This window comes from Chiroxiphia lanceolata, chromosome 4 (genome assembly GCF_009829145.1).
Source record: "Chiroxiphia lanceolata isolate bChiLan1 chromosome 4, bChiLan1.pri, whole genome shotgun sequence".
NCBI lineage: Eukaryota > Metazoa > Chordata > Aves > Passeriformes > Pipridae > Chiroxiphia > Chiroxiphia lanceolata.
The window spans coordinates 25,182,805-25,209,953 of record NC_045640.1 but is presented as its reverse complement, the minus strand read 5'-3'; the positions used below and the strand labels follow the sequence as shown (position 1 = coordinate 25,209,953).

Genomic DNA, 27,149 nt, shown 5'->3' with positions numbered 1-27,149 from the left:
GCATACTGAGGCCCAAATGACAGATAAAATCCAAAGATATTGCAGACTTGTGGGGGAAACTCTGGGAGCGCACCCACAGAAGCTCTTCCTAAGGGCAAGGAACATAGCATATGGCCCATTCCAAACTCAGTTTCTTCTAGTACATCCTTAAAAAAGCCTTAAAAAAACCTTAAAAAGCCAGAGTTCCCTTATCTGCTCACACAGACCCAGGCCATGCACTATACATGACTGCACAGCACCAGAACTCACTCTGGCATGGAGGACTTACAGTGGCATGAGAGCACTATCAAGGGCAATTCACTTACCCTAAAGCAAGGGGACTAAATCTTGATTTAAATAAATCACCTCAAAAGTAATGGAGAGACTACTACTATCATTAGGATGAAAGAATGATTGAGTTTTCATTGTATTAGAGCTAAAATTACATACAGTAACCACATTCTTAGAAGAATGCCAGGACAGATGGCCACCTTTAATTGGAAAATGGCATGCACCTAAACAGGAAGGCTAGGAATTGTTATCCTTTCTTACTGGAGTCGCAAATCACCTGCCTATCTTATAGTCCATCTCCATGGGGAAATAGCTTAGAATAACTGCTTTATACTGGCTCCCTCTGCAGAGGTTTTGTTTACAACAAGAGCATACATACACCATACAATGAGGCTCCTAAAAGCCTTGCTGCAGTGAGAAACAGTGCTGCTTCTATTTACCCAGCAGTGGAGCACAATGCTATGCTGATGCATCAGCTCACGTCTCAAAAACAGTACACAAAGAGACGCAGATCTTCAGGTAATACCCCAAGGTGTAATGCCCCAAGTCCTGAAGACAGCTTGGTTAGGAGCATAGTGCTTCTATATTAGTGGTGCCACTTGGACCTTTGTGCTGTTCAACTTCAAGCAGCTTCAAAGCAGATTGAGCCACAAGACAAGAGGGACTTTTCTGATATTGCATTAAGAGTGTCCACCAGGAAAGTGACTGTGAAACTACTATAATACTCTAAATGATGGACACATTTTCATTTCATAATAGACAGCACTCCTGTACAGATTTTTGGATTCCTCCTGAAAACTGATTTGAAGGACTGGTTGTCATCAAGGCATTCTTCAACTTTAAAACCACAAACACACACAGCAGATTGCAACAAACTAAACATGCTTCTCAGGGTGCCAATCCTGTCCACAAGCAGAAACCGTACCTGGGCTCCACTGACAATTTCAATCTTTTCCAGGTCTCCAGATCTGCTTTTGTTATTGAGGCATTCACAAAAATCCCATCTTCTTGTAGCTGAGGAAGGGTGCTTTGAGATTTCTGTTTAGCCAAATCATCTTTCTCAGTATCAGTCTCTTTCACCTGCTGTTCCCTCTCTGATTCAATCTTCTCATTTTGCAGAAGTGGGTTCTCTTCGCTTGTCACTACTTGCCCTACTGATGTCAATTGCACCCATCTTCTTCTAATTTTATGCACATTCCAGTTCAGTAAGAAAAGATATTTTGAGGGAGCAATTATAAATCAGTGTCAAAAGAAGAAGTTCAGAGAACAAGAAGATAAAACTGAATTTATAATATTAGTTTTACATTAATTTTAGGAAGTAAACATGGAATGAATCGTTTGAAGTTCAAACCTCTTATCTATGCTATCCCGCTCATGCACTACTGAGACCACTTCTTTATGTGAACTTCTATTCCTAGCTCAAGCAAGAAAAATCTTTGTTATTACTGTAATAAGCATTTCTGCAATAAGATTTCTCTTAAATAGTTACAAATATCTCATTTGCATATCATTCACACAGTGAATTCAAGTTTTGCTCTCAAACATTCTATGTAATTTCTTTGATCTTAGAGTCATGTCAACAGCATTGGACTATTAAAATTTGGTTAGGTGCTCTTCAGATGTCCTGCCAAATTAGTCATTAGAAAATATTAATATAATCAAATTACTGGCAACTGAAAGGCACATTTGACATTACTGAAAAAAGCTACTAAACATTAAAAGAAGTTTTCTGAATGTATCAGTTATTACAGTCATTCACTGTAATGTGTATATAGTGGTTTTATCTAGAGTCACTTCTGTTTGCACAAATAAAACAAATATCCTTGCTTCCCAAAAAAGAACTTTTTCATGAGATGAAACAAATGCATCCAAAAAAACACGTAGTGAAAGTGCTCAGAAAAAGAGCTGAGATACAAAACATATATTTTAAGTTTATTCTCTGCTACTCAGGCTCATGAGTTGTCTCATGAGCTTAGATAACAAGTGTCCTGTCTTTATCTTGTTTACCTTCAAAGCCAATTTAAACTTCTGGTCCTCTAACAAAAAATCCCAGTTTGGTTCACCTTATGATAAAGCATTTGCATTTACTGTACCCTGTAAGTTTTTTTGTAGCCAAGATAGCTTTAGTCCTACACAGCAATAGACCATGGTGAAATTAGGCATTATAATTGAAAGAATAAGACCATGAATGCACACCTTGCGTGTTCCTTTTTTTCCATCTGCAGTGGCTTTCTAACATCTTCCAGTTTACCTTTATCTTTACTTGTACAGGATCCAACTAAAAAGGAGTTAAATGGAACTATATGTTTGGGTTGATTCAATCTGGCTCTCCGAGTGGCAAAGTCATCCTTTTCTAAATCAGGAATTCTGCTGGTTGCTTCATCTTCTGAACCAGAATCCTTTCCTTGATAATGTGTCATGAAGGGATTGTCCTTGCGAAGGATGATGTCTGGGATGCTTCCGGTGTCTTCACATATCAGCTTTTTACTGACACAGAGCAAAATTAAACAAAGCTCTTGATGCACCAGAGGAGGAGAGGGCAGTGCAACACTCATCTCCAGGTCAAAAAACAAGCGCAGTTAATCAAATATGCTCCAGGCAGCTGTTAGATTGGGCAAAGCTTTGCTAGAAATAAAACTTATAGACTAGTAACAAATACACAAGGACTTTATGCAAAAAAATCAGCCTGTTGGACCTTTACTTATTTTAGCTATAGCTGGAAGAACCAGTAAGAACTAGTTTTAATACACTAGATGCAGTGAATGTAGCACTGTAAATGGCAGTATTAAACTTTTTGAACACTTCAAACAAAGAAAGAGATTTGATGCAAATACCTGATGCCTAGAAAACACTGCTGAGTCCTGAAATATCAGACATTTCTTCTTAATAGCTCTATTTAAAAAATACCCACTTGAGTAATCACTGAGGCTATCTGTTCTACTATTCTTAACTGCTTTTCTTCTCACATGCATCCATGCTTGATTCTTTTCCTTATTAACCATCCCTTTCCCCCAGAATAACCCCTTTATGCCAATGCTGACATATAGTAGCTACAATAATAGCACCACTACACCAATGATACTGGTATGCTGGAAAACATTGAAACTTGCCTTCATCAGAAATGCAACTGCTATAAACATGGCCTTGCTGTTACTGAAGATTACAACAATAAAGACCCTTGACAGCTGGTACCCATAAAGATTAAGCTTATTTTAACTCGTAATGGTCAATACTTTTACACAAACTGAAAAGACAAATGGCAAGAGATAGGCGACTCTGACATGTAAAAATCCAATTGTATGTATTGATATTTTAGGAAGTTGGGCAGTAAGTAGTAGAATGCTCCATGCAGTACTTTTGTAGGCATTTGCTCTTTCATGTAGCACACCTTGCTATACAAAGCAAAAAAGAGGGGATCACAAAGGATTAAACAGACTGGCATTAAGAAATCAAATCTAAACAGCTCAGGGGTTGCTTTGAGTTTTTCTGCTATTTTAAATATCAAGAGTGTTATAATTAGCTGATTTTTAAAAACATTTTAAAACATTTTAAATCCCTGCGAGCCCACTGCATATGCCACTTATTTTACATCTCCAGATGCCCTTTCAAAGTACTGCTCAACAAAGTTGCTGGAGAAACTTATGGAGAAGCCATAAACCGTCCCTGACAGGCCAGCTTGGCTCAGTCTCAGAGGACACAAGGCCTTTGCCTTGTTATGCTGCAACACACAGGATCTGTTAATGATGTGGAGAGCATGGTCTCAAATTAGCTAAAGGCAACTTTTTCCTTAGATCTCTCTGAAAGATCATGATTTCATTTAAGGCAACAGACAACACTGGCCAATGGCACTTCAAATGGAACTATTGTCCCTCTTCCTCATGAGTATCTCTGTCCACAACAGCTTCAGAAACATCTGGCTCACCACATGATCATTCAGTAAAAACTGCTGGATTTTTCAGTCTCATGCCCACCAGTGCTATTGAAGTCTGAGAGCATCAAATGCAGCATTTCTGAGAGCAGTGTTTTCGGAAAAAAAGAAATATTGAGTTATAATATTCAAAAGTGCAACTAGAAGTCATTGTAATGAAAAACGTACAACTTTTAGTACATAACTAGACTTCAGTAATCAGTTTCTAGGTTGAGAGTATTTTCCATTCATTTACATTTTGTTTTTAACGGAATCAGAGATTAGCTGTGACATTTTGGGGTCTCCTGAATCAGTCTGTGATGGTCTCAAAAGTGTTTTTTAAGGCCAGTTTACCACGGAGACAGCAAAGACTCTAGATTTAGCTGAAAATTGTTCTTGCACACCCTGCCTCAGCCCTTGCAGAAGTAACCCGGGGTCTTTGCTAGTACAACAGGTGCTTCAGAAGTGTCAGACTGCAAGCATTTGCGCTCCCTGAAGCAAAGTCTTACACAGGCTTGTGGATCCTTATACTGCACTTCAGAACAATGAAAGGGTTTTGCATGCTTATGCTCTGTCAAGGTAAGAGTCCACATCCCTTTTGCAACAAACATATCATAAATGCTTGCTCACATTTCCCTCTTACATTCCCTCTCCATCATCTCTTACAACACACTTAATTATCTTTTTTTAGGGTGCCTCCATGAATCTGATCCTTACCTTTCAAATACAATAAAGCAAGTAAGAGACAGATGCAGGCAATAAGCAAGCAAGAAGGATTACATATCAATAAAACAACATGCAATAGAGATAATACGCTTCTTTGGGAAGGAGAATACCATGCATTTGTATAGCCTCTAGAACACACTAGAGCAATGGAGATAAGTACTTAGACTCCAAGCAAAAAATACATTTGCCTACAAGCTCAAATCATTCTTGTTCAGGATTCAGAAAGGTCCCCTGCTGAATTTCAGCTTTAGGAACAATTAGATGCCTTGTAGAATGCAAAAGTCACAGTGGCTGTCCTCCAGAGGTCAATATGTCGAGATGAAACAGCCTTCTCAGAGGAACTGGAAGAAAACTGACAATCTCAGGTGAAAAAAGAGAGGTTGGTATCTTAAAAAGATCAGGGAGTAAGAGAAGTGGAAAAAAAAAATCAGAATACAGAAACAAGAGAGACTGAGAATTGCTCAGTATCATTACTGCATGGAAATTTGAACTTGATGCCAAGAAGCGAGAAAAAATTGAGAGGTTCAAAGAACAGGGAAGAGTAAGACGACATTAAGAAAGATGATTAAATGCTGCCCTGTATCCAAAAGTGTTACTACTAAATTCTTCCCTTCTCCTTACCCACTATTCTTCCACTTACACACAAAAATAATTTTCCTTACAGACCCCTGACTCCAGTGCCTTTTCTGCTGTGTCTTTCTTCAATCCCCAGAAGCAGGCTCCTACTTCACTACAGTGAAGCTTGGGTTACAAAGCTCTGCTCTTTCACCCTTAGCTGGGACAGAAAACCATCACCTCCTCCTTCTTCCAGCTGCCCAAATTCCACAAGTTGCTTCCACTGAGAGTAAAGAAGAAAAATGACTTGTTATTTCTTCCCCCTTCTCCTTCAGTCCTGTCAGGACAACAGATTGTCCAAGGAAAGTGAAGACCTGAATTCCTGCCAAAGAATCACACATTTGATCCCACATGCTTCTTTCATAGACATAAAGCCAGCAGATCAAGCACAGGGTTGGAAAACGGACTCTCAGTGTGGTGAGCATCCTCCAAATGCAAACAGAGCAATTTGCTGTGCACTGCACTGATAAACACAAGCTATTGGTACATTTTACTCCATATTACTATATTACTACTATTAATTCTACAGCCTTGGGACTTGGAATGGGATTTTGCTAATACCCCTTCTGTTTATAGATTCTCAATTGACTAGCACTAATTGAGACTGAAGGACTAATTTATGCCAGATAGTTCACCTGCATTAGTATCTGACTTTGTTAAAAGTAATACTCCACAGACACAAACAAGCATTGGTTCAGTGCAGCTTGACAGCAGTGAAGCAGACCTGAGAAGAGGACAAATGACAGCGTATATACTGTGACTGTGTCATCTGCATATGGCACATCTGTATGTGGCTGCAGACAAGCGTCACTGTACCTATGAATGAACTGCACCACATATGAGCTGTACTTCTTACTACTATATTTCAAAGCCCAGACTGCAGATCTGCATCTGCTAAACTACTCGCTGTTAAGATTTCATCCCACAATCCAAAACTAAATGTTTTGGACAGGAGGACATTTGGACACTCAGCCTTTAGCCAAACCATTTTGATCCTTTATAAGAGCCTAGTCTTCTGACATATTGGCTAAAACCCTGCTTTGGAGGGGACTAGAAGAGATTTTTCATGAGGATCCAATATCAGATGATGGAAAGGCATGGGTGATAAGCCTAGCCATCATTCAGATCTTCAGCTAAAGAACAGGAAATAACCAAATTGAACAACATCCAAAAATAAATAACACAGGTAATAAGTGAGTAAATACAGATATTCCATGCCAAAGTCAGTCAAATTATGACTGCAGAACTATGCCTCTACTGGTATACGTGTTAAGAAGCACTGTACTTTTATAGTTTCTACCATTAAAAATAAATATATCATTTATTAAAACAGTTAAAAATATTAACCACCTAAAAAGTACAGTTCACCACCCCACCAGCAACAAATAACATAAATTTCTGAAACTTTTACCTAAACAAGGCATTTTTAATGAATATTTATATATATTTTTTTAAATACAAGAAAGCATTAGATAGAAGGTGACAAGTAGTCTGGGTAGTAATCTTCCTGGAGTCTGTTTACATTATGCTGTAAGATAATACAATTTCTCAACATAAATGCAGTTAGCATCATATAACACTGCAATCCACAGCTGCCACATCACAAGGTTTTTGAGACCAAGACTTTCACTAGCAATTGTGAGTGCTTAGCGACTGGGGTTTTGTTAGGAGATGTGAAATCACAGCGGATCAAGGAAGCCCACACTTCAGCCAATCCTAAAAACGTGAAGCGTGCACAGTTTCCCACACCGCTGGGCTAACCTGCCGTAGCGCTGGGCTGCTGACATGACCTTAATGCCAGCCTGTTCCAGTCTTCTTAGCTTTCTGATCTCTTCCGTATCTTTCCCCTTGGGTGCTGATGTTTCTTTTGCACTACATGAAGGAGATTGGTCTACGGAGTTTTCTTCACTTTGATTCAAACCTAATTGATTTTTAAGGGAGCTTGCCTCAGGAGCCACAGAGCACACTTTCTCCTTTTCACACAGTCCTGATGTTTCATTCAGTTCTTCTTCTATGGTTTCAGGGTGGGATTTACTATTGAATTATACAAGTTAGTTTAATACAGACTATGCCTAAAACATATACACTTGTAAGCACATTTTGCTGATATCAAGATGCCAAAGTATGAATTCTAATGAATAATCAGGGAAAATAATTATGCTCTTTAATGGGAGTTGCTTCTTAGGCCAAACCACAAGCTAAGTATCAGTTGACAAAGCCAACATGCATAAACACATAGTCACAACTATATAAACCATACTAGTGTATAGAACACAACACATAAATAAACCAATTTTACAAAAAACAGAGCAAAAATATTCTCTATTTTGATTAAATACATCAAACATTACTTATAAGTATCATTTGTCAGTGAGTAACTGTCTTGAGAACTGAAACAGATCATTCAGAACAATTTTTTCCAGCCTTGGGTTTGAGTCGACATCCATGGTACTTGTATTAACTGACATCTTGTCAAACACAAGTTATACATTGCACTGCGTGGTAAATAACATCAAGACAGTGATTTTCTACTCATTGCTTTTCTCCTACCAATTGTTACAAACTATTTATTAGTACCATATCAGCAAGAGATTTATTAGAGTTATCATACGCCCTGTGAAAATTATGAAAATTGGGCAACTGTTATCCTCATGACTGAGGAAGGGAGAAGCTGGACAGGCCAGTCTTACCTGAAAGGTCTGTCTCCTAGCGGTGAGGTCGCTGTGCTCCAGCTCTTTCGGTATTCTTCTCGCTCAGCTTTCTTTTTCCGAAGTGGAGCAGGTACATAGAAAGTCTGATTACTCTTGTTCGGAAGGTACTGGTTAAAAGGCACAGCTGATTTAGGTTCACCGTGTGAGGTCCGCCTCGCCAACATATCATCTTTTTTCACATCTGGCATCTTTCTGTGTGGCAGGTCAGTTTCCGAGTCACTTCCTCTCCCTAGTGAGGAAGGAGAAAAAAAATCTCCTTATTTTCACTTTCATCCAATTGTTTGGGTTTTTTTAAAATTATAACTCAGAGAAGACACCACCAAAAAATTACATTTAACCACTCTTACTTGCATTTGTATTTTAAAGTCATTCACTGAAGGTAGTAACCATAACATCTACACAGACAATAAACACTTTTTTCCATCCATCTCTGAAAAACTTATCTTCAGCCACAGGTCACATCAAAAAATCTCAGGGTCAGACTAAGCCAGACTTGTCAATCACAGAGGACAGATACAGTAGCTTACCTGACTAAAGCCCAAATGACTCCTAGTTGTTCATATGGGTATGCCTGACCTGATTTGTATCCTTATATGTGCCTAGCACAAGCAGAAGCAAAAAAGGGCTGCATGTTATATAGCTACAGAATGGTAGGAATATGTGGGTGTTTCTACACACAGCAATTTGGACACACACAGCAATTTGGACACACACAGTAATTTGGACACACACAGCATCAGCTATGGCCAAGATCTAAGAATGGCATCAGCTGCTATAAACCAGAAAACTCAGATGGTTTCCCTCATCAGTTGCCTGGTCAATCATTCTAGCACACTGCAAAACAGACAGAGAGACTTGATCCCCAAACGGAAATGTGCAAGAAGACAGGGAAGGGACCTCAGGATTTAGTGGTTAGGTCAGTACAGCAAAGACTGAAAAATCCTTACTGGTGAAGAAATAAGGTGAGAGAGAAAAATCAAGAGTTACAGAGAACAAGATGTGAGACAACAGAGCTGGGTGACTACTTGATTTTGTTCAAATGAACTAAGCCTCTTGATATTTACAAGCCATTTAAAACACTGAAATCTAGGCAAGACTTTTCTGACTTGAAAACTAAACTCCCAAATGGTAGGACAAATACCCTAAAGAGCATTTGCAGTGTGGAATTGCCTTCGTAGCCATTTTGGAAGCCACTTCATAGACATTCACTAGATTCCTTGCATCATCACAAGTCTTTTAAAGCATTCACAAAGAAGCTATGCAAATAGTTCTCTCTCAGCAGTGTAACATCATCACAGGCCCTGGTATGAAGAGTGAAATGGAGCATGTTCGTCCCACCAGCATTCATACTTCTCTGAGCTTTGGAGTATTGGATGTCTCTGCTCCTTGTCCCCTTTGCAACACTTGCATGTGCAATAGCTGTTTCCCCTTCCCAGGGTGAGGGGAAGCCACACAGGTTGTGTCCTCTTGCTAATTCAACACACTAGTAAATTACTAGCTAATTTACTGGGCTACCAATGAACAACTGAAAACAATGAAGTCATAAAAATCACAAGTAGCTTGTGTATAACTCCAAGTGGGGGAAGGAAAAGAGATCTAAATATGCTAGGAATGTTATTTGCAATGAGGTTTTGCAGCAGATTGAGTTATTAATTGTTTGCTTGGAGAGAGATGAAGAAGAGTGAAAGGGAACAGTAAGAAAAGACATGACAAAATGGAAATGAACTAGTTAGACAAAAATCACAATGCCCTTTTTTTTTGCCAGGATTCTTTTGCTTGAACAATTTTCTTTAAGAACTTACGATAACTAGCACCGTGACTGGTAAACTGAGTCTATGTCGAAACAAAAAGGAGAGATATGATCACAGAATCGTGGGTATCTGAGGATAGCCGAGGTTTGAAGAGCTGCAGTATCATTAGCCTGAGCAAGGTACAGAGGAACTAACATAAAATTTTATTTCATTTAGCAATATATTAGCAAATGTTATTTGCTATTCTGTTTGCTTTTGACTTTGTTCTGGTGTCTATTTTTGTATCACATGAAAACCAGTCTTGATCTGGCAGACAGAAATGCTGGAATAGATAACCACAGTAGCAGAGGAATTAGAACACATTCCTCTCCCTCATTACTGATGTGCCTACAAGTATCCCCAAGTTGAGTACTTCAAAGACAAATAGTTTCTTTAATTATTCATATTTTACTCACGAAATTATTTGCAGCTCAAATTTGCAAAAAAAGCACTGGAAGCCAAAGTACCAAATGGAAGATGCAGCTGTGCTCTACATTTATAACCTTAAATTTGTTGTTCTGCATTTCCAAGTAGAAGCAGCACCACACAGTTTCCACAACCAGTAACAAGCAGTTATACACCATAGACAAGTACAGATCCTTCGTACAAGGATCCATGCACAACTGTTGGCCAAGCAGAGGATTTTATTCATTGGTAACTCTAGAGGCAGGTCAGCCTGCAATTCTACTGTGTTTTAAATAAAGTGCTCTACTCTGCCACTGGTTTTGTTTGCTTTTTTCCAAGGGGCAGGATCTGCATATGACACCAGAGCAGTTCCTCAACAGTGAGACTCATCACAGATGGCATTTGTGAAGGTAGCATTTCTCACTGCTTCCATCTAAACTAATCACAACTTTAGGATCACTTAAATGATCTACATTTGTTTTTTTTTCTCCTAGAAGTGGAAGGAATTATAGTTTTAGTTCACTACAATATTATTTGGTTTATAAAGCTCCCATTTGAATGGAGAAAGAAGTAATGAAAGCAGAACCTTTTCCTCCATTCAGCTTTGCATAAAGAATCATAGAATCATTTAGGTTGGAAAAGACCTCTAAGATCATCAAGTCCAACATAAATTATTTCTATCAAAAACTACACACAGCTGAGTGATACACTAGCCTGCTGGGGTCACAGGAAGAGGTTCAACATAAAAGAGGTCAGCCAAGTTACACCCCACCTGCAACTGCTGGAGGAGACAGCTGTGAAGTTATGTCAGCAGCAAGCACGGAAAATGTGACACAGAAAGTGCTGGCTGGACAAGTCATACATGTGCACACAGCATCTGCTCGCATCCTGGATATAGTTAAATACTAATTTTTAAGAACAAACTTTGTATGCTTTTATCTTCTTTTGTGTTTGTTACAGACTCAAGAATGTGACAAGACAGTATGTCTTAGCTGTGGCAAAAAAACACAAAACCTTTCTAAAATCTGCTAATACAGCAGAAGTTGATAGGAAGCAGCTACAGGACATACGTAACTGGCTGCCTACCAGCTCCAAGTAAGCAGGGACACAGGACACCCATCAAGCACCCAGGACAGAGCAAGACTTCTTGATTAGGACTTATGAGGTGTTCCTAATTGCCAACACCACACTTGTCTCATTTGGGAAGGTAGAAAAACATATTATAATGTGGAACCTGTGTTTTGAAGGGCCATGAGGCTGTTTCAGGGAATCAGCCCCAGTAGCTGGTTCTGGATGGTAAACCAATAACAGCCCAAATACCACAGGCCACTCAGAGCAGATCTTAGCTCTGATTTTCCCACAGCTCTTTCATAATTCTACTGTGATACCAGCTCTCCCTACCAGCTTTCCAGTTCTAAGGGGTTCCCCATCATCTCAGGCAATCTCTCGTGTCCAGTTATGATTAGCACCGGTTTCTTTCACAGTGCCAAAAGCAGTATGAACATCTGGTTCTTACCAAAAGGTCCCTCTGCCTTTCCATTTTTGTATTAAATAAGTAACATTACTAAGGAGAAGTGATTCGTGTGTGCAACACAGCTTCATCTGATGATGAAATTTGACTTATTTATCAGTTCATCGGGAATGTAACTGTGCAGAGAGAGCCTCAATCATGCATCCTCTTGTCCTGAACCAGAATCCTGCTCATGACAGATAACCTAAGAGCATGCTCTACATCTACCCTCAGCAAATCCTTCTTCATCCAGCATGCTGTGTTTACAAGCTTCTGGAAAGCTCTGGGAATCAGAAAAGAAAGGCAGAAAAGTAGCACCCTTTCTGTACTCCTAGAGCTGCATGTTCTCGCACGAATGTGTACAAAGATGGCCACAGCTCTGATGCTGGGAGCTATTAATTTACCCAATTTTCTAAATACCATGAAACCAAATACAACATTTGGTAAAGCACTGTACATCAGACTTCAAAACTTTGTAAAGTATCAGACATGCCCAAGATATTTCTATGTCATTTATCTGCCCAGAGTTTACCTAAGCAAACATTTTATTCACTACAATATTTTCCTTGTTCCTGCAATTTTATTTCTTACTTTAGCCTAGTTTATAAGCTAAAATGAGTCTGCATAACATCCTCTTACACTGTAACCCAGAAAAACACTCTTCCCATCATAAAATTACAGTGCAATGATGTAACTCATTTTCCAATGCTACGCTATCCTGAGTGAGATTTCAGGTAAGTTGTTGGCAAAGTCATCTACATCTCAGGGAGCACGAATCAGCACTCACAGATAAGTTCTCCCACTGGATTAGCCCGGTTCAGAAGCAGTATCCAGCTTCTGAATGGCACATTTATTCCAGAAACTTTGCCTCTATGTCACAACATTATTCATGTGCCGCACTGTGACTGGTACTCACCATCACTGCTCCCTCTGAGCACTACATCTGGAGATGGTGTCTGCTGCGAGCGGGAGCCAAAGGAGTCCAGACTGTCAAAGGAATCATCTCTGCCGTGGCGAGGCGGGGAGAGGGAATCACTGCGTTCAGAGTCCCAGCAGTCTATATAACCACTGTCACGAATGCTGCGCTTTGGGCTCTCAATATCCTCTGTTTCCTACGTGGAAATATCCATTACACATCAGACAGCAAAGCATCTTCCCAAATACTAAAAATCTCCTCCCTCAAAAAAAGGGTTTCCTTGATTTTTGCCCCTTCTTCCCTTCAAAATGAAAGTGCAAGCTTGCAATAAATCCCAATTTTATGCTGATTAAGAAGAAATCACTCTCGCTGGATTAGTACAATGAACTGAGAAAAAGTTCCAATAGGTCAGTTAATAAACCGATCAAAAATGAAAGCAACCTGAACCTTGACTTGTCGTCCACAGTCCATGGCACAGGCAAAGGCACTACAATTTTAACATCATGCCTGCATCAGGTTTAAGTCTGCTGCTTTCCAAAAGATTCCCCTCCTCCCATTGCCCATCTATTGTATCTGGCCAGGACACCAGCAGACAGCATTTGTTGTTGCTGCTTCAGCTCAGCAAAATAATAAAGCAGTGTGCCCCAGCCTCCCTCTACCTTGAAGAGAAATTCCTGCTATGAAAGAGGGATGTCTTTCTCAAGCAATCAGCAATGAAAAATATGCAAAATGCTTTTCCCGATGCCTCAGAAGAATTCAGTTGTGCTCTTTACTCTTTGCCAGCTCCTGGCTCTGGGGGATATGAAAGCACTTGTAGCTGACCCACATGTTCAGAGCAGGGAGAACAATGGTTGTCTTTGACAGCCCTGTGATTATAAATTCTTTCCAGTGCAAGCAGCACATACTAAAACACTGAAACTCCAGCAGAGGGAAAGGTCAATAGAAGCCATCCTCACCCTTGAATTATAATAAATCCCTTGTTTTAGAGAGCATCCTAACATTAATTAAAATCATACAGACTGAGAAAAAACAAAAATAACTAAGTTTATTCAAAGATAAATCTGGTTTTTTCTCCCCCCGACAGTAAGTAAAGTCAGAGATGTGGGTGCCATTATCAGACTGACATTTTGTGACCCAAAGAGGCTGGAATGTGATTTTTTTTTTTTCCCAGAAGCATTTGAATATTAATTCCTAATTAAGAAGCACCCCCTGCTTACCATTAGCTGAAGCACAATGGCTATGTTGAGCACAGCTCTCACTGTCCTTAACTGCTAAGGGTTTACCCGTCACTAGTATCACCAAGGAGAAGATCAATCAGGAATATCACAGAGTTTGCTGGAAAAGTGATGGAGGGAGGAGAGCCCTACAATAATACACCAACACTCCCATGCTGAAAAAGAGGGAGGCTTGAAGCGAGATTGAGAGATCAGACCGAACGTTCTGCAGACTTTTCAGGAAGAAGGCTTAATTAGTGCCACACTACTAATCTGCCAAAATACCACATTAAGGGCAGCGGAGGTCGCCTAAGGCCAAGTTAAACTGTGGTAATGCCATTAAGCAACCTCACTGCAAATAGAAGTGAAAATATTTTCTAAAAACAAATAAAATGCATCTAAGTTGTAACCGAATTCTCTTCTTCAGTTCTGCTTAGTGAAGTAAAATATTGATAGAAACAAGAGACAACAAAGATCAGTCTCCCTGAAATCTTCATGAATTACACACATCCAAGAACAAATCTAAAAATCCTATCAAAATCCTGTTTGTGACATGATCCAAAAATCTTTTAAAAAATCCAAATTCCCTAAATCCACTCATCCCTTCATACCAATCAGCTATTCTCAACCTTTAGGCACATTTCCATTTTCCTAAATTACTGTATTTGAATGACACAGAACTGCTCAGCAGCTACAGGGACTTAAACTTGGGCAAAAAGCCCCAGCCTGCATTCACTATCTATCAGAGTTTGAAAACAGTCCAATTGTAAACTAATGAGTTCTGCAGACCTTACTTTCAAAGGCCTGTTGATGTTAATTTTGCATGTCGCTCACTAGGAATTAGGAGGCAGGCATCAGGATAGGATCCTAGACTTCTGTAAACATGTTCTTTACAGCCTTTCCCTTGGCAAACACAATGCCGTCACACAGACGGGTACTTGTCCTGCCTTGAACAAATGTTATTTCCCAAACATTATCAATGGGAAAGTGGTTATCTGTGGGACTGATAACACCATAGCATGACACAAACCAGCACATCAGTCTTTCATATTATCTAATTAAAAACACAGTATGTCACCGAGTGGCAGTAGAAGCATGACTGCCAAATATAAGACGCATTTCTCCAGGAAGTTCCACCCACTAAATATAATCAAAAAGCCATGGATCTTTTGCTGTTGTGTATTTCTAGTTTAAAAGAAAAATGAGTACTCAAATAGTTAAAGAAATTAAAAACAGAGTTGCATGAATAAAATTAGAAATGAATAGCCCCTTCAATATGAGAAGAAAAAAACATGAGTCTGAGACAACTTACATTGGAGTTGTCTTTTGATTTGCTTATTAAAAGAGAGCAGAGAGGATTTACAACAGAAAGACTAAACCAGACTGAATTTATGGTCGATTTAGTTACTAAATTCTGTGGAAAAATACTAGTAGAGAATGTGATAAAGTGTCTTTTCATCACTCGAGCTCAGCTATAAAGAACATCAGAGTGTTGCACAGCATGATTAACATGTTCTATTTTACAACCAAATCCTCTTCAAATGCAGTAACAGACAAACCCAGAATTGCCAGTGGGAAATACTGCAGGGACATAGGAGTAGGGAGGTGATCCCAAAACAAGTCATAACGGCCCTCACAACAGAATCACCTAAACAAGACTTTTCAGGACTGCAAAGTGCTCTGTTTATGCATTAAAAGAACATATAGCTTTCAGCTTTTATGAGATCTCTACTCTTCTCCCAGCTCCAAATCTGCAACAAGTCAAGTCCCAGTCTCTTGCCTTTGGTCTTGATTCACAGTGCTCTGCAATGCCCAGCCAGGCTCTCCATTACCATCAGCTCCCTAGAGAACGCTGCCTTTAAGCTCCAGCCTACTTCATCTCACAAAAGGGCTCAAGATAAGACCTCTAAAGTGCTCTGATGATTAGTTTCACAGGTAAATATCACCCGGAAAAAGAGGAGCCTTGTGGTGCAAGATTAAACATTAAAAAATAAACCACAATACCATGCAGCACTAACATTATAACAACCTGTACTTTGCCAATTTTTCTGTGCTAGCCCTCTTGTTTGGTTTTGTTTCACCTTTCTGACTCTTTGGAGTGCAGAATGCTCCTTCCCTGCATCTTCTATTTGTAAACAACTCAAGTATTAACTTCATTTTTTTATTGCTTAGGCTCAGTCACATCGCTCACGAGTGCCAAAGTCCCAAGTAATTAGCGCAGGTCATTAAAATGAAGACTAAAATAAATTTCTCCAGAGAAGCAAGATGTTTTCTCTTCCTCTCCATTTTTGCTTGAGTTTTCACAGGAACTGGGCTCACAAACAGGGATTTTACCCATCTAGTTAAGGTTCTCTGGTGTCACCAGGATATAGAAGCTGCTATCAGACAAGTATTTCTTCCTCTCTAGTGGCAATCTGGTGCTGGTCCTATGGCATCCCAGAATGGAGAGTTGCAGCTGGTGCAGATGCAGCACCACAGAGCTCGAGGAGAGTGAAGTCCAGATATTCTCCCACAGTCCCCAAATCCTACTGCCTGTGGTAACATGGCCGTTACATGACATGGGGAGGAAACAGCAGGCGTGAAGCTCTCTGTGGACTGGAGAACGTATCTACGTGGCCTTTCATGAGCACTATGTCCAACACATGCAGTGATAACATGTGGTGCTGCCATCTTCTTACAAGCCTGCTCCTTGCCCCTTCCATCCCCAAGAAATGCATTCTTGGTCATCGATGCTAAGCAACCTGATTCAAGATTCAGGGCATGCTGGAATGTTCAACCAAAAGTCCCCAAACTACCCTAGAGCAATCACAACTTTTCCTTTCCAACAGCTCAGCTCATAAACCACCAAATATGATTTCAGTCAGAATTTAGAGCTTGGCAAAACACAGATTTATCATAACTATATCCTTGGTGACACATAATCAATCTCCTTCTCTTCCCCTTCAGCTTTATTTAGATACTTCGGTTTGATGTTTTATGTTGCAACAAAAAACCAAAAAAGCTGCCCATGAGACTGAATGTTTTAAAGAGGAAAAACTCTGCTCTTGCAAGTCTCACACTTTCCTTTTGAGTCTCAGCTCTTCTAGCTGAAACTTGGTGTCATAAATGAAAAAACTCACATCAAAACACACGGAAATTCCACCCCCACTCATATTTATCAACAAACAATTTATTTATGGGACTAATAATTTGAGCTAAATTTCCATTCCCAAAACATAACAAAAAGATACCTTTCTCATTTGTGCCAGGAAACCTTCAAATTCCTTCAGGTTCAGGGTTGATCCGCTATATGACGTGCAGCTGTTTGCCGCTTTCCCTAGCCAATAAATGGTGACTAATACCTACAGAAGTTAATAAGAATTAATTTAAGCCATCTACACAGTCACTTAGCTAAATTTACTTCCCTTCAGCATCCCTGATTTATTCTAAACTGCACAGTGGTACAAGATTTTGCTATACATCAGAATTTAAAGGGAAGTGTCTGTCAAAGGTTAAACATAAATACATCAAGTAACTGTGAAAATTTAAACAGTCCTACACAATATGTAACTTAACACATTATCTCCCTGGTATTTTTAACAAAAATAATACAGCTGTCATGTCTGCCTGGAAAAGAAACAGAAAAAATGAATCTGAATAGAAAAACTAGACAAATATATTTGAAACTGTCTAAAAGACACATAAATATATCCGTTTGTAAACCCAAAAAGAAAAAAATCCTTAAGAGTACTGATACTAGAAGTTGTTAATTAAAACCATTAAGACCAAGGGAATAAACAAAACATCTTGAATAAGTGCCTGCCTAAAAACATCTCATATGTGTGCCTGTCTATTTCAAGGACAGAAAAGGAAGTCTCATTTTTAATCATCCTAATGTAATCAACCAGATGATACAGGAACATTTACGTCTAGGTTTCTGATAACAACTTGTTATAACAGCTTAAGAAATGCTTAATAAAGAAGATGAATAAATAAAGATTAATCAAAAGCCATGAGCATCTGGTTGTTTCTATCAGACCACAGGGGAAAGAGTTAGTGGCTTCATTCAAGTTCTGACTTGCTGCTTCTTCATAACTCAAAAGTCATTTCAAGGCCAAGAATTGCTCTTGCAAGTGTTTATATACCCTTTCACTCCTTTAAGTAGCAAAGAAATCTGCCCTGACACTGCTGGTGTTGCACGTGTTTTAGGAAAGGAGAAATTAAGATGCTTAGGATGGTCAAATCCAACAACTCCAAAAATGCTGCTGTTAACACCATCCAGAGAAAGTCCCTCTCTGCCCACATATGCCTCCACTTAAAGCAATGTCTTTAATGGCACCTGTGCAGCAGCAATTTGGACTGAAAACTGATCATCAAAAGCAATTCAGTTCAGTGTTTTGTACTGGATAAAAATGACAAACCATCACCTCAGAACTTAGGGTTTTTTCTCATTTAATGTTCATTATTTTGGCATATTCTGTGACAGTGCAAAGTATTTAACTGCAGAACAAACAGGAAATATTTTGATGTGGAAAAGATGTGCAACCAATAATAAATAATAGTTGCCATTAACTCTATCAAAAAAGTTACATTAACTTTATGTTCTGATGGGACAGGGCCATATACTTCATACTATATAGTGAACTAAAGAAAACAAGATTAGCAAAAATCCCAAGGGGGTATTGGGAACAGGCATCCTTCAGACTCTTCTTCCCTAAAACATGCACCCATATTCTTCCAGTGCTTCCTCCTCAGCAATATATGCTGGACTTTTCTCATCGACTTGCTCTAGCATTCCCATTTTTCATTTAAGTGTGATGTCCAAAATTATGCAGCACTACAGGTGAGGCCCTGCCAGAAAAGGATACTGTGTATGTCATACAGGTCTTCAGTTTAAAAATATGTATTTTATATATAAATACAGTTTATATTTTTCTTTAGTTTATAAATAGTGTACATGTCATAAAATATCTAACACTTTTAATAAATTACAAAAATTTTCCCCTTGTTTTAAAATTACATCCAAATCAATACTGTGCTGAGTGAAAGGAGGTGGTTTCGCTAGTACTGATTTTTTTTTATCTTGAAACAACCTTTATCTGAGCTTTTATCCTTCAACCAGTACTACTTGATAAATTTATGCAAAGAATTCTTACAGTATATGTTCTCAAGTTAAACGATAACACTTGCAAATACAGTATTTCTGGCAACCAGGAAACTGTCCAATTCATTTTGCCATTTAGTTCACTGATGAAGGATGTGGTATTTTTATTTATTTCTGCTAGCATTTAATCACTTTCTCCCTTCTTCCTTTCTTTATTTGAGAGGGGAAAAAAAGTGGATAATTTCACATTTGCAAGCAATTCCTACTGGCTGCCAGCCAAGGTTGCAGGATCATGCACCTGGAAAGCATATATTGCCTAGAAGCACATCATGGAAGATATTTTTGAAACTTTACCTTTAAAACAATACATATGTACAAAGATATTTAACCAGTGCCTACAACAGTGCTAAAATACCAAAGGTGAACTCTTCCCCTAAAACTTTGTGTGCTGCGTGCAGAAGATACTACTCTACTGATGATGGTGATGATGGGAAAGACAGCATGAAATAATTTGGGGGAGGGGGTGTTTTTGTTTTGTTTGGGGTTTTTTTACCCACAGCCATGATTACTGGCTTGCAATGTTACTAGGAAAAGATCTTGGCATTTCCCATCACTTTATAGGGATGTGAGCCAAATACAAAATCAAATTTCTACCAGTTTACAGCCGACTAAGGACAGACAGCTTGCTAGGCTTTAAGAGAATAACTAACTCTGAGACCAGCAAAGTTTAGACATTTTCTTTTCCACTTAACAATTACAGGATTGCAATTAGTTTAAATTAACAAGACATTTAAGTTAAATGGAAATAATCTTTCTTGGGAAACACTAATTTATTTGGAAGAACCATGAGAAAACTACCAAACCGGATAGTAATAAAGACTTGTATCCAGATCTGATGATCATTTTGCTTAATTTTAAATGCTTTGTGCAAATGCACTTTATGCCAATATATTCATGAAGGGCTACAAAAGTGTCACTTCATGGGCGAGTCAGACCGTTCCCAGTACACTGCACACTGGACAGCACAGAAATCACATTATTTATCACTTATCCAAGAAGAGACAAATGTTCTCTACCTTATTTCTATTGTAAGGCTGCTTTGCCACAGCAGCTCTACCTAAATTTCCAGCAGAACCTAGTTAGGTTTGTATTCAGAAGGATTTTTCAGCAATACTTATCTGTACTCAGTTTTTACTGACATAATTCTTGCTCAGGCCAAATACAGGATTAACCAGATAAAAAAAACTCAACAAACTCCAAGTGATGTACTTACATTTTTCAGCTTCCTACTATAGTCAATGTTCCTGGTTGCACACACAAACACACACACCAAAAAAAAAAAAAAAAAAAGAGAGAGAGGGGAAAAAAATCAGAAAGTAGACACACTTTCCAAGAGCCTGTATGCAGTAAATCACATTTTCCCTAACAAAATCCTGCAGAATGCTTCTGCTGGGTGAAAACACATGAAAGTTAAGAAGATGTAGTTCACACATTCATTTATTCATAACATGGGAGTATTTTGTCACCATTATTTCAATCATTAAATTAGAACTCTGGAAGCATAAAAATAAAATGTGTTTATAATGGTCCCACATTAAAGTAGAACAGTGTCAAAAATATTTCCTTTAAATAGAGTTGCTGATTTCTTACAAAAAGAAGACAAAGGTCCTCACTGCTAAAATACATTTTGCAGTTATTACAGGTTCTGCTCTGTGATAAATCATACAGATTGTGGAAGCAACTGAACATGCACAGGAGACATCACCAAACATTAAGGAAATATTGCAGGAGCTTCTGTGGAAACAAGACTCACAAAGAACAAAGTAGATGGGTGAAGCAAAAAAGATCCTGCCACTTAAAACAGAACCTGCTGTGGAAAACATTTATTTTTTTAATGTATACTTGAGTGCTCAGACTGAACATTGGCATCCTTCTCAATTTATTTTTTTTTCTCCAATGTTCCTAAAAGGGTGGAATTTTTATGTTAGAAACAACAAGGCACAAAGTTTGTGCAAACCTGAACATTCCAAAATTCAGCAAAGAAAGCATTAAAAAATTGGAGGAAATGTGCATGACATTTAAGTGCTGAAAAATAAATAAAACCACTTCAGATTTAATAAAGATTGTCTCCTGATTATTGTCTTCTACTATAATGGTAAGACCACTCCAGCATGAAAGGTAACCTGACAAAACCAAAAGTAAATGTATTTAAATCTGTTAGAACAACAAAAGCCTAAATATAGGCAATGGTAAAACCAAGTATTTTCTGATAACATCTTCTTAAGCCAAAATTTTGTCCACCAATACCCACATACTAAGAAAAATAGAACAGTCCTGGTTTTTTTCTTAATAAAATAACAGTGGAAAAGAGTCTTGTTTAACAAGTCAGTAAGAAATTCTTTACAGCATTAGCTCATAACTTTTATAAGCAGAATGATCCAAAAAAATAGATCTGATGCATACCTCAATTAACACCTATATGAAAAAAAAAGGTTAGCATTTCATTATGTTAATCATGTGCAATAATGTCATATTCATCCTCTACCACAAAACAAGTAACATTTTCACCATGTTTAAAAAATAACCCAAAAGTCTACAAAAAGGGGGAAAAAATCACCATGCTTTGGGAACTAGCTAGCAGAAGACATGTCTTCAACATATTTCTCTACAAGAGTCATGGACTTGGCTTGTACAGCTCAACTCAGTTACTCAGCATGATCTTGGCCAGTGCTAGGAAAACATTTGGCTCATTTCCACAGCTGCTTTCTCCGAAATGTTGATGGGGGGGAAAAAAAGTCATGCCAATGAGATGCTTCACATCTACCTAGCATCATATTCAGCAGAGGGCCAGGCCAGCTCTGCAGAGTTTATGATGTCAGAGTTTATGTGTTTAACTAGGTGACATGCTGGACAGCTCTCCTTGGAGCTCCACCCTAGTCCCAGCATCTCAGTCTGCCTCCATCAAGGTACTCCATCCATCCTCAAACCCAAAAGATCAAGGTGTTTATCAGAAAAACCCTTTCTTTCTAATGTCATATGGAGATTAGGGTTTTAAATGGAGATTAGGGATTGCTTTGCAACTCTCTCCAGCCACTCATTGTAATGATTTTATAGGACGTCATGAAGAACCTTTTTCATTACATTATTATCAGATTTAGAAGAAATGTCACATTGCCCCCTCTCACTGGTATGTATAGGCAAGAAAACCTCATATTGGAGTCAGAACCTTGGAAAAGAGTAAAAAATGGGAGACTATTCCTTCAAACAAGGAAAGTGGCCAATTTGATTTTCAAAGCCTTCAAATTTTCCCAGACAATGCTTGAAAACCATGAAAACTCGCCCAGCTTCCATTGCCAGAAAGGAATAAAAAAAAAAAGCTGCTGAAATTTAGTAAATTGTTTCCATATACTTTTCTAAAATGGGTATGTATGACTAGGATTTTATTAGTGATCTTTTTGGTCAAATGAAACAAGGCCATTCAATCAACTCAGCAGCATTTTCTGCTCTGTAGACCAATAACTTCTGTTATAACTGTAATATTACACATGATAGACCCAAGACTTCCAGAAAAACTTTTAAATAACACCAATCACAAATTTTGTTAATTTTATGAGACTGTGGGGTGCTCTTGCTTTTGGAGGGTGGGGAACTTGTGCAATTTGTGTGGTACTAGGTGTGTGGCTTTGGTGAGAAAGTATCTAAACTGTGGCATTTCCAGTCCACACAAACATCTTCAGCCCAATTACTGCTTCCCAATCTATAGTTCTTGTAGGGAAATAAACAGACTGTGCTCATGTCTGCACCTCATAGAGTTTTAGAGGCCTATAAACGCCCTATTTTGCAAAATCAGAACACTTTAATCTGAGCTTTGATTTTTTTTCCCCAGACTACAATAGTTCATTAGTTGGACAGACTAAATTTAGGCTCAGGAAAACCCCCAAGTCCCTCAGAATCTCATCACGTAACTAAAACAGTATTTTCACAGAATTACAGATTATGCTGAGTTGGAAGGGACCCACAAGGATCATCAAGTCCAACTCTCAGCTCTGCACAGGACCATCCTCAAGAGTCACACCATGTGGCCGAGAGTATTGTCCAAACATTGTCCTATTTTAAAGAGCTGTGGTTGATCTCTGTGGGAAAAATAACAGCCCTTAGACAAAACCTGTTGAATGGAACTATCTATTCTTCCCAGCACTGAAGGTTTCCCAAACCTCAGCTTCCTATTTGCTTTATACGAGTGACAGTTCTATAGCCTTTTTGCTTATCCTTAAATATTTACTATTGCATCACATGCATCTGAGACTATAACATGCTAATCACAAACTGCTTTTGTACTTACTTGATGGTTACTCTGTTTGATGTGTCCTGCAGATCACCAGGATCAAAAAGCTGAGATTCCTTAAGTCCCAGCTCTTTGCAGCCTCTTAAGAATAATATGATATTATCCTGAAAAGAGACACAAAAAAAACCCCAACATTTTTAACTTTCCTTCATTTAAAAATATATCTTACCAAACCAACCTCTTTCTAACTCAGTATCTGTTCGTGAACAGTCATACCACCAGTAAAATGAAGAACCAAAGACATTTCCAGTCACATAATTTAAGAAGTCAGTATAGATTTTGTTTGGAAACCTGACAGATATTAAACTTCTTTCCTTTTTCTTTTTATTTTTCTCCCCAAGATATGTAACTACAACAAGCTTATTGACTTGCTTCTTTTCAAACTCAGATGTTGGAAACTTTTTTAACTGAAAAAGTCCTGCTAATTTCCCCACCTACTGATGTAGGCTGCCAACACAACCTCAGCACGTTATGGGGTAGAAAAGGCAGGATTTCTGAAGGAAGCAGGAAGAGCAGATATGAAACAGCCCACCACCATTTAAGCAAGCAGCTTGTTCAGAAAAGATTTTCCATGTCAATATGAGCAAGCCAGTTAACACAACTGCTCTCTTGCCTCTCCAGCCTTAACCAGTCAGAAGCCACTGAAAAAACAGTGGCTTCTTCTGAAATAAAAACCTTGAACCTACACTTAATGTGACCGCTGTCTGTAAGAAGAAACAACACCAATTGGGTAACACTTTTTATGAAGGATTTACACTTTTCAAAGGGTAAAAATTAAAAACCTATAACTAAGACAGACTAAGTACAAACTGATATAATCCTCTTTCAAACCAAATGCAAGTGATGACACATAGGTTTGCACGCAGGGGATTAAATTTGCATATGCACCTTTACAGTTAATAAATGTTTTATACTTACACACATGTAGGTACACTGCTCCCTTTTACAGAACCAGTGAATATTTCTTACATGGATACATCCTGAAGGTCAGTAGAGAACAAGTGTTTAGATATGTATATTTCTAGATCAGCAACTGCAACGCTAGATGTGTGAAGAAGTAAAGACATAATGTACAGCTTGATATTCTCTGAGGCCTCTCATCTTAAATCTCCAACTAAATTTAAGCTGCCACGTGAAGAGTTACAAAGGAGCAGAACCACAGAGTGTGGCAGAGAACTCTGTTTTTGTAAAACCTAAGAACTAGAGGAGCCTGAGTAGTGTTTAGCTCTTACCCACCCTTCGTGACAGAGCAGGATTCGTGAGCAGGGCTCTCCCCACATCTGCTCCCAGGCCTTTGTTTGGGTGGGAGGCCATGGCTCCTCGAGAGCAGCCCTGTTTGTTCTGTTTCGGGACAGCAATCAGAATGCTAATCACTGCAGCTCTCAGCATGCCAACACTCTCGCACACAAAGCTCGCCAGCCACACCACAAAAAATAAAGACGTGGAAATTCAGAGGAGTCCAAATCTCCCTTTCTTCCCTGGCTGAAATTTAACAGCTCTGGAGGGGAGCCAGGGGGAAAGGAACAGCAGTCGAGAGAGCAGAGTGCCCATAACCCAGGGAGACGGCATCATTCATGACACGAAAAGATGTTTGTAAAATTCTCCATCTGGCTTACTGTTTGCATTATAATTTTTCCAACTGCATTGTGAATAACTCTTGTGTTTGGTCTTTGATGGAGGACAGTTCTGGTCACTTTCAAATGCTGGGTACATCAATGTGTAAATCTAATGAAAATGCAAAAGCATTCAAAAAAAGTTCCAAACAGTATTTCCAAATTTAACAAAAATATACAGGACACAGAGGACATAGTAACCTAATAGGTTTAGAAAACAACCAAAGGAGGAGGAACGCGGGAGATAACTAATTGCATCCATCTTTATGCCAAAAGTTCACAACCAAGTTATGATAAGCAGTAACAAAAGCATCAGTCCATTTGGCAGCCATGTAGTTTGGAAACTCATTCTTCTGTTGATGAACAGATGCCCACTTCTCACAAAACAGTGTCACCACCCTATGCCTGTTTGCCTACATGCTTTTATTTTGATGGTCATCATAGGAAAAACACTCGCCAACAGTCACTAACATCATCATCCAAACAATTCCTCAGAAAGCTAGTATCTTGTATGGGTACAAAGAATCACACATAACAACAAGATGCAATCAGCGAGCACAGAAAGAAGTTTTACTTTTGCTAACAATCTCGTAATTTTTATTTCCCAATGGTACTAAAAATGGCCATTTGTTTAAACAGATTAAAAAAAAAAAAGGCCAACAAAAAAGATGTTTTCAGGTGTCATATTTATTCAAGAACACCTGCCTAGGCTGCCTAAGCCCAAGCCAAAAACATATCTCATTCTAGTGCAAAACTAAACTTTTCCTAGTTTGCTCTAGTACAGATGAAATTCGCATGTTAGTACCACTGAGACGCTGGAGAAAAGCAGTCATAAGCCACTAAAAGGAGAAAGGAGTCTTAACATTAAGACCTAGCTCCCAGCAAAGCTTTCTCTCAGGATTACTACACTTTGCATTGATCAGGTCCTGTCTTCTTCAGTTTTCAAAAATTTTTTTTTACATCTTTTGAGAGGATATTTTGTTCAGTGTCTGTTAGCTGCAACTATGCATGTTTTGTAGTCACCTGAAGTACTCCTTTCTGTCATTGCTGAATAAAAAAGAAAAAGACCCCAGGTTTACAAATAGCAATGTATATGAAACATCCTTACTTTAAACAAGTGACTGAAAAGACACATTTAATGTGCCTGCCCAGCTCCTTACAACTTGACAGAGTTAAATAGGTCATGCAAATGGGTCACGCTGCAATGGCAAGGATCGCAGCGTGGCCAGCTGCTGTGCCTCAGCTAACGGGGTGGTATCTTTTACAGTGGTCTCAGAAGACACACAAACAGAATTTGGTCCCTTTGGCAGTCCCTACAAGGCACTAACATACAATTTCATCAATACATTAGATGGAGATGATACTGCCTTTCTCTCAGCTATTACTTGCTGCAACTGTCTCATGCTGACTCCTCTTGGTTTTACTCCACAGCATTACAATCAAAAGTCTTCTGGCTTTTGTCCTTCATACACACAGAGGAAAAGCAAGTTGTCAGGTTACAGTCTAAATTTATTTTGCAAATTTTCTCTATTCTCTTAAAATATAAAATTTTCTATCTATAAATATATTTATACAGATCTATAAATTATAAATCTATAATCTAGAGATATCTACAGATAGCTATAAAAATTTTAACTGTGCTTAATTGATAAGATGACAGAAAGTCTAAATAGGCTGCTTACAGAAGACAAACACTTCAGTGTGGTGACAGACACAGGATACAAGCCTAGGATACACTGACAGATTAAATCCCAACCCTTTTCTGCTTTCCTCAGCAGAGTCCTGAGAGTTCTTGTTAGATCAGCACTATAAGCAATGTCATTTACTTGTCAGTATAGAAAACCAAAAATTATTAATGTAACTGTTTTGCTTTACCGAATTTCAGAAACAAAAAATTAACCAACACACAAAACTACGAACTCCCAGGCAAAGTCAGCCATGAACCACTAAGAAGGGTCATGGACAGATAAGGGTGCAGAAAGGGAAAAGGGAAGGGAAAAATGCTCCTGCACTCATAACTTCATTTCAACACCATCACCTTTTC

General features: G+C 38.7%; 1 protein-coding gene across 3 annotated transcripts in view; it reads right to left on the bottom strand.

Moving 5' to 3' along the window:
- LIMCH1 (LIM and calponin homology domains 1) overlaps positions 1 to 27,149 on the bottom strand; it is a 179,790-nt gene that overhangs the window by 50,311 nt on the left and 102,330 nt on the right. For 2 of the 3 annotated variants that reach the window (XM_032685058.1, XM_032685059.1), the window contains 8 exons: positions 23,490 to 23,596; positions 20,421 to 20,451; positions 17,295 to 17,405; positions 12,851 to 13,046; positions 8,209 to 8,458; positions 7,280 to 7,552; positions 2,467 to 2,757; positions 1,196 to 1,450 (listed from right to left, as the gene is read on the bottom strand). In XM_032685058.1, the coding sequence (XP_032540949.1) occupies positions 1,196 to 1,450; positions 2,467 to 2,757; positions 7,280 to 7,552; positions 8,209 to 8,458; positions 12,851 to 13,046; positions 17,295 to 17,405; positions 20,421 to 20,451; positions 23,490 to 23,596 (1,514 nt within the window). The remainder of the gene's footprint in view (positions 1 to 1,195; positions 1,451 to 2,466; positions 2,758 to 7,279; positions 7,553 to 8,208; positions 8,459 to 12,850; positions 13,047 to 17,294; positions 17,406 to 20,420; positions 20,452 to 23,489; positions 23,597 to 27,149) is intronic. The other variant, XM_032685060.1, reaches the window with a different exon arrangement.